General features: G+C 54.3%; 2 protein-coding genes across 7 annotated transcripts; one reads left to right on the plus strand and one right to left on the minus strand.

Annotated features, from left to right (window-relative positions):
- Positions 1–882: 882 nt before the first annotated feature.
- Positions 883–2,217, plus strand: LOC119284611 (50S ribosomal protein L18-like). 2 transcript variants are annotated; one of them, XM_037563754.1, is made up of 4 exons: positions 883–1,305; positions 1,417–1,523; positions 1,620–1,769; positions 1,883–2,217. In XM_037563754.1, exons 1-4 carry the CDS (start codon positions 1,188–1,190, stop codon positions 2,036–2,038), a joined length of 531 nt encoding a protein of 176 aa, XP_037419651.1. In that variant the 5' UTR covers positions 883–1,187; the 3' UTR covers positions 2,039–2,217. The 2 variants fall into 2 exon arrangements, with proteins under 2 accessions (XP_037419651.1, XP_037419650.1); XM_037563753.1 differs by having other exon boundaries at positions 886–1,305; positions 1,620–1,772; positions 1,883–2,213.
- Positions 2,208–5,581, minus strand: LOC119284609 (pentatricopeptide repeat-containing protein At5g15300-like). Of its 5 annotated transcripts, none has more exons than XM_037563752.1 (3): positions 3,801–5,581; positions 2,686–2,805; positions 2,208–2,601 (listed from the first exon to the last, which is right to left on the minus strand). In XM_037563752.1, the coding sequence occupies exon 1, from the start codon at positions 5,515–5,517 to the stop codon at positions 3,970–3,972; it is 1,548 nt and encodes a 515-aa protein (XP_037419649.1). In that variant the 5' UTR covers positions 5,518–5,581; the 3' UTR covers positions 2,208–2,601; positions 2,686–2,805; positions 3,801–3,969. The 5 variants fall into 5 exon arrangements, with proteins under 5 accessions (XP_037419649.1, XP_037419648.1, XP_037419647.1 ...); XM_037563751.1 differs by having other exon boundaries at positions 2,686–2,823; XM_037563750.1 differs by having other exon boundaries at positions 2,686–2,854.
- Positions 5,582–7,826: the final 2,245 nt, after the last annotated feature.

Consider the following 7,826-nt stretch of genomic DNA (forward strand, 5'->3'; position numbering starts at 1 on the left):
GTGAGAAGGAAAGGGTGCGTCGCAGGAGTGCTAGCACAAGCACAAAATATTGTCCTCACCGGCGTTTTTCCACCCGCGCGCAACCGCGGTTGACAGGTGGAAGAACGAGAGGACGTGAGAGCTTGCAAGCAACCGGGGCTCCGGGACGCCAGAGAAACTGCATGGCTGTACCGTGGCACGAGGTCACGTCGGATGACCACCCCGTTGGTCGGCCCTTTCTGCATCTTTTCTACGTATACTTTTCTCTCTCTCGTGGGAGAGAAGGGAAAAGAAAAGCGGGAGAGGGACGGGCGGAGAAAGGGACGAAAGGAGCACCGGGGAGGGAGGGAGGGAGGCGAGGTCAATCCGACCCGACGCAGGTGGGCCGAAAGTGATGCTGCGGACGGGAGGAAAGGACCAGGTGTCGATCGCTCATCGTGGCGGTGTGGGTGAAAATGTTTGTTTTTTTTGTTGATGGGTGAAAGGTTGTTAAATGAAAGTGGGAGCGCGGATGAATCCAAGGGTTCCGAGATAAGACCGGAGGAAACCGGCTAGATTTTTTTGGCTCCGACGAAAGCAAAAGGCTTTGGCGGTTTCCGCTGGTAGGTGGCGTGATTAGCGGCTTCTCTCTCTCGCTTGCTATTTTTTTCTTCTTTTTTTGAGGGGTTTCTCTCGCTTTTTCTTTTTGAGACAAAAGGGGTTTCTCTCGCTTGCTTGACGGTCGTTGGTTTTTTTTTTTGAGACAAAGACGGTCGTTGGTTGGGTGCGAAGTGCAGCCGCGGCCTGATGGGCCTTTTCCTCCAAGGCCCTGCCTCCGCCACGTGGCCCGCCTAAACTTGGGCCTCGTAAATGTCTGCTTGCTGTATACTCCCCTCAAAACAACGGGCCCCTAAAAAAACGGCATCACCTGACTTCGGCCGCTTTGTCTCAAAAAAAAAGTCACTTTGGCCACTGAACGTGGGATTGGGCGAGACGGGCGTGGCGTGGTGGCCGACGGCGAGACGGCACAAGCGGCAAGCGGGGCACAGGCCGTGCGTCGTCGTGTTCTTGCTGACGGTGACCTCGCAGCCACGGTCGTCGGCGGCAGCGCAGGGCAGTACTCGCGGCGAGGCGGCGACCGGCGGGCTGCAACGCCACCTCGCGCGGAACCTGTTCGACGTATTGCCCCGCCCAACCTACTCTCCTGGACTCTCTCTCTCTCTCGTGCCATGGCGACGGCATTGCTTCACGCCACCCTCGGCCGGCCACCATTGCCGTCTCCCTCCACCTCCAGCTCCCTGCCATTCAGGCGCCACCGCTTCGAGGTCCCTCTCCCACGGCACCCAGGTGAGCCACACCGTCATAACGCCTCCCGGCTTCTCTCCGTGCCTTTCTCCACCGGCTCAGGCCTAGCTGCCGATGTCATGCGCTGCTTCCTCTCTGTCTTTCTGCGCGCAGGCTTGGTGGCACACCGGCGCGGGGCGTGCCCGAGGATCGAGGCCATGGCGAGGCACGGCGCGCGGAAGGAGAACGCCAAGGTCAGGAACCGCCGGCTGCAGAAAAAGGTACGGTACTGGTCACCTCAGGGTTGGGTTGTGTGTTCCAAGTTCCAACCACCACCAGCAAGGCAGCAATCTGAAGGGAATTCTCTCTGGCTGCAGTACAATGGCACTACGACCAAGCCCAGGCTGTCCGTCTTCTGCTCCAACAGGCAGCTCTACGCCATGCTCGTCGACGACCACGGCAAGAAGATCCTCTTCTACGCCAGCACCCTGCAGGAGGAAATCCGCGGCGACCCTCCATGCAGCACCGTGGTAATCCCCCTTCCTTCATCGTCAGTCCAACTCGCAATGCATTCGCATCTGAAACAAAAACCAGGCGGTGCATCTCCTGAACTTGAGCTGTTCTTTTTGTTGGCAAACAGGAGGCCGCTCGGAGGGTCGGGGAGGAGCTCGTCAAGGCGTGTATAGAGCTGGACATCTCCGAGGTCTCGTGCTACGACCGCAACGGGTTCGCCCGAGGGGAGAAGATGATGGCGTTTGAGGACCCGGTCGCGCAGCACGGGTTCCTGCCCAGATAGCAAAGTTCTGAGATCCTTGGGAGGCTTGCACCAGCTGCTCAGCGTAGCAGGCTATTTAGTGAAGAGTGGGAGTGTAGCCTGTGGGAAGTTGTTTGCTCTATGAGCTGCTTGATGTATGATCAGGAGTACTCGATATTTCACAGCATGTTATTAAGCCAGACAATCATCATTGACAGCCATAAAATGTTTCTCCATTGTCATTTCAAATAAATAACTCTAAAACAAAAAATCAAGAACACACAAAGGTTTTGCAAGCTATATTGACATACCAATTCTATTACAAGAGGGAAAACAACAAATTCTACATTCCATCAAGACTCCTTATGTTACAGAGGCTCAATTTTTCAGTGGCCTACATTCTTCAGAATAGTTCATCTGGTGGAGCAGATAGCAGTTAAGATAGCATACTATGCTGAAGCTGTTCCTTTTGTTCCCATCTTGTACATGAGCCATAGACTCCTGAATCCTGATGCACGAGCCAATAGAAGTTTGTTCAAGGAATAGTGCAACTTAGTCACTGGCCAATTCTTTGCACCAATTCATTCGATTCAGCATGCTGGATCCTGCACAAGCGCACCTCTCATGAATGACAATATTAAGTGTCAACATGACATATGCAATGTATTAAGCATCAAACGATGAATAACCTTACAGTCAAGGCTCTCGCAACTCAGAAAAATAGTGATGTTCATCGTCAGGTTTGTCCCAGACTCCCAGTTGTGCCACCTAGCAGGCTGTATGCGGTGATCAGTCCATCTTTCTCCTCTCTTCCTCCAAAAACAACCCTCCACAAGGTAGCTAACCACCGTTAATTTTCTGAACCTCAATATGAAAAATCTACATCACTGGTAGTCTAGTACAGAAGGATTTAGGTAACTGTATTATACAATAGGAGTAAACATCCATCAAACATGCAAAATGTTAAGCACACAGAGACCAGAGTGAAGAAATCCCCTTCCCAGAACATGACGAGCTTGTAAAACAAAGATGCGAACAAGGAATTGCCAGTCATACATAGAGAATGGTTAAATGTAATCAACATGATATCTGTGAGGGATACTCAGAACATGTTAAAATAAAAATCTTAGGGCAACTTAGTAGACTTTAACTGTTAATTTATGGGATTCTAGAAAACAGTCAATTTATGGTTCAACAACCACCAAATTAATTCAAAGAAAAGTTATCACTTGCTAATAGTTCAACAGAAAATGATTGTAGTGTACCACATTATTCCTCTAAACAAAGTTTACATTGTTGCTGGCGATCCCTCTAAAACCAGCAGGGCAAGAGTTCAAATTTAAGAACTTTTGGAAATACTATTCACTACTTACTTGCAGTTCGTGAAAGTAACTATTGCTGGACCCCACAAGGTATAATCACTTGAAGTTCATTCGGTGATTTCATCGCTTTCTAGCAGCCACATTTATTAGTGAGCCGCACAAGGTAAGATGATACTGGTCTCCGAAATATGCACTTGTTTCTCACCCATGCCAGAGGCAATCCTAATGACAGTGTGCACCTCGTAGTCAAGACTAAGATGTTGGGGTTGGTTTTAAAGAAGTTCAGGCCTGCAAGGCCCAGTACTGCAAATGCCCCTTTTTTGTGTAAGCATCAAGTATGGGCTGGTACATAAATACATAATAATGTAAGTGAGCTAGGCTATACTTAACATGCATACATACTGAAAATGGCTTCGGTGTGGCCATTGTCTATGTACCATCACCTGACTCAACTCAACTAGTCTTTCAGGTATTTTGATTACCTGAGCCTTAGTTGCCAGCAGCCTTACACCATGGATATCAATCATCACACCTTGGCAAGAAGACCGAGACAAATGTGACCAATCCATAGGCTTGTCTGGTGTGAAGAGAATCTGGCTAGCATGACATGCTTGTGAATTGTGATCTTAAGGATAGCCAGATAATGGTAAACTACAGCTGAAGCAGAAAGGCAGTGCTCCGGCCTGTAGTCTTCTGGACCCCCTTCTCATTCATGGCACGTCTGATCTCTGTGGCCTCAGCTATCCGTCCAGCAGATGTGTACATATCGCTGAGCAAAATGTAGTAACCACCCTCATCTGGGTTTAGGTTCCTTAACTCCTGCACAGCCCTCTCTGCCATGTCAATATCCCCATGAGTCCGACAAGCACCAAGTAGTGCGCCCCAGATCACAGCATTGCTCGGAATTGGCATTCGCTTAATCATTTGGTATGCCTCCTCGAGTTTCCCTGCCCGACCAAGCATGTCCACCACACACCCATAGTGCTCGACTGTGAGTTCCACTTTGCCATAGTCGCCTCGTTGCATCGCATTGAACATGGCTCGCCCCTCCTCAACACGGCCTTTGTATCCGTACGCCATAAGCACCGCGAGAAGCGTCACACCGTCCGGCCTCACAGTGTTCCCTTCTGCCAGCATCTGATGGAACACAGCAATCGTGTTGTCCAGATCGCCATGTAATGCATATGCCGAGATCAGCGTGTTCCAAGATGCCAAGCTCCTCACCATCATCCTGTCAAACAAAGCTCGTGTTTCAGGGAGGCACCCGCACTTTGCGTACATGTCCATAAGTGCATTGCGAAGTGGCACCATCCATCCAAAACCAAGGGAATCAATGTGCCTCCGCACACGCTCCCCGGTTGCAAGATCCCCTAGTGTGGTGCACGCGGACACAATACTCACCATGGTCACCTCGTCTGGCTGCATCGGCATGGCATCAAACAATGCCAAGGCCTCCTGCGGCCGGCAAGCCTTGGCATATGCTGAAATCATCGCAGTCCAAGAAACGACATCCTGGTGAGGCATCTGGTCGAACACAAGGCGGGCGGCGTCCAAATCACTGGCTTTGAGATGCGCGGTGAGTAGCCCTGAGAAGGAGATCACGTCCCGAGCCGGAATTTCTTCAAACACCCTGCACGCGTCGTCGACGGACGCCCGGCACGCGTAGGCGTGAAGCAGCGCATTGTGCACGTGCGCGTGCGCGCCGAGCTCGCCGAGGCAGCCGTGCCTGATCGCCTGGGCATGGAGGTCGGAAGGCAACCGCCGGCCCGAGGGGCAGCGGGAGCAGGACTTGAGGAGGAAGGTGAAGGTGAAGGCGTCGGGCGCGGCGCCCGTGCGGCGCATCGCGGCGAAGAGCCCGATGGCGTCGCCGGGCGAGGCGGAGGCGGCGAGGCCGCGCATGAGGGTGTTGTAGAAGAAGGCGGGGTGGGTGGAGGCCGAGGTGATGAAGGGGAGGTGGGTGGAGAGCATCGCGGCGGCTTGGCGGAGGTCGCCGGCGGGGGAGACGGCGGCGAACCGGAGCAGCTTGGCGAGCGCCGCGACGGCGTCCGCGGCGGGGAGGAGGCGGCGGCGGCGCAGGAGGGCGCCGTGGAGGAGGCGGAGGTCGCGCTTCGTGGAGCACCGGGCGGAGAGCGCCACCAGGTCCCCCGGCGAGGTGGACGTCGGTGGCATCGCGGCGGGCCTCGTCTGGCTGCGCGTCATCCGTCCGTCTGCCGGGAGCCTGCGTGGGTGTGTTCAACTGTTCTGTTCGCTCCATGTGGAAGAATGTGGCTGTACCACAGCCGAAATTCCCCCACCCTCTGTAGCAAAGTTGAGTTAACAAGTGAAGTGCCCTGTACTGGTTGTTTTTCCCCCAAAAAAGAACACTCATGTAGTCATGTCTGTTAACCAAACATAGCAGTACAAACACCCTTAATAAAGAAAATTACTGCTTCCTCTGATCACTTTTGTAAGATATTGTAGATATTCCACACAGCGTCAAAACAGTTTAGAGCAATTTCAATGGGACGACTCATTTCGTCCGCCCACGTAGTTTGGGTCGGCGTGGACAAAAATAGTGGCCCAACACGTCGACTCAAACGGACGCGCGTCCGTTTTTCGTCCGCGGGCGACCCATTCCATGCCCAATTTTAAGCCGGATTTGCGTCGGCGCGGACACGAGACGGACGCGCGCGCGCCTACTCCTTTTTTCGGGCACGCCGGTCGGTGGCAGGCACCATCATTTCCCTTCATTTTCTCCAAAAACGCTCTCGTCCCCGCGCGCCCCCGCCCCCCAATCAGCCATGGAGGACGACATCGACCTCGACCTCGACGCCGCCGCCGGCCTCGCCTCGTCCGACGTCATCGCCCCCTCCGGGAAAGGCAAGCCTCGTGCCCCGCGCAAGACCGCCGCCGCGACCAAGCCGAAGAAGGCGCTGACGCCCGAACAACGGGCAAGGGAGTCGGCCAAGAGGAATGGCCGGAGGCACCCCGCGGACGCGAGGGATGAGGCCGCCGCGCAGGTCGTCGCCGTCGCCGCCGCGCAGCAAGAGTTCACCAATGCCCGCGTCACCGCGGCAACGAGGGAGGCGCTCTACATGCTAGGGGTAAACCCTAGCCAGCACAGCGTCCTCTAAGCCGCCGTCGCCGCGGCCAGCACCGGCTCGTCGGCGTTTCCTCGGATGGTGATGCCCGACTCACCCCGCGCGTCGGCTTGCAACCCAGTCCCCGGCTTCCACGTCTACTCGCAGGCCTCCCGCCTCTCCGGGGAGTGCTCACCCGACGTGAGCGTGGTCGCGCCTTCCACGCCCGCGCCCATCGACCTCAACGCCATCTCGGTGGTCGGTGGCTCGTCGTCCGGTGACACGAGGAAGCGCGGACATGAAATGGGTTGGCGCGTTGGGCGCATTGCCGACCCAAATGCAAAACTGGGCGGACGCCGGGCGGGCGGCCGACCCAAACGGACAAAAAGCGGACAAATGCGCCGTCCGTTTGGGTCGCCCCATTGAAGTTGCTCTTAATGCCAGTTGTCTGAAACATTTTATAAAAAAATATGAGACCAATCCAAGGACTAACCCTCGTTGGCATTTTTTTATAGAAGAAACTCCGCGAGCACCACGCGTCCGAGCCATGACTCAAACTCAGGTGGGCTGGCTGCAACCCTAACTGCCTAGCCAACGGGTCAACACCTCGTCCTCCTAAAACGTCTTATAAAAAAGAACGGATAGAGTAGTACATCAAATTTCCTTGGGACCGACCTTCTTCATTCTCCCGAAACGTGTAACATCGGAGACATCGTCATTGTTGAGCAAACTGAAATTTGGAATGATTGCTGATGTGGAGATCTGCTGGAATTTAGTTCATTTTGGGCAGCCCAATAACTATTTCAGAAATTCCTAATAAATCCTAGAGGCCCACTTAGCCCATTTGTGCAAGGCAAGGGATACTACTAAAGTTTAGTCCCACATTACTAGTTTAGTGGGAGTTGGAGCTCCTTATAAGGGAGGTTCTTTCCCCACTTGTACGAGCATGAGAACAAGAGGGATATCCACGCGCGCTCCTCCTTCGCCGCCCACCTCGCCACGCCACGACGCGCCGCGCCGCGGGTTGCGGGAATGAGCCGAGCCGATGTCTAGAGCTGGAAAGTTTTTGCTGTAGTGGATATTGAATACGAACGCTGCACCCTTCGGCTGTTGTCTGTTCATTTCATCTAAGCTCCTGGCGCAGCCTCTCGCCTCCTTCTCTTGCGCCTATAAAAGGGAGGTCGGTCCTCTCAGAGAGACGCACCAGAACTTCTCCTTTCTCTCGCCACCGGTTCCAATCTCTGAGCTGCTGCTGTCTTCCTCATCCCGGCTTGCGGCGTGCACCGCAGGTCGGGACAGTAGGCCTCCGAAACCGCACCTCTTTGAGTCCTGTACGGGAGAAGGGTGATAAGGTTTTTGGGGAGCGCTCTGCGCGACTACTGACTGACTCCTTCGTCACGGACGCCCCGGACTCCGACGGCTACTTACCCGACGACGACTTCTTCCCCG

The sequence above is a fragment of the Triticum dicoccoides genome, chromosome 4A (assembly GCF_002162155.2).
Source record: "Triticum dicoccoides isolate Atlit2015 ecotype Zavitan chromosome 4A, WEW_v2.0, whole genome shotgun sequence".
NCBI classification, from domain to species: Eukaryota; Viridiplantae; Streptophyta; class Magnoliopsida; order Poales; family Poaceae; genus Triticum; species Triticum dicoccoides.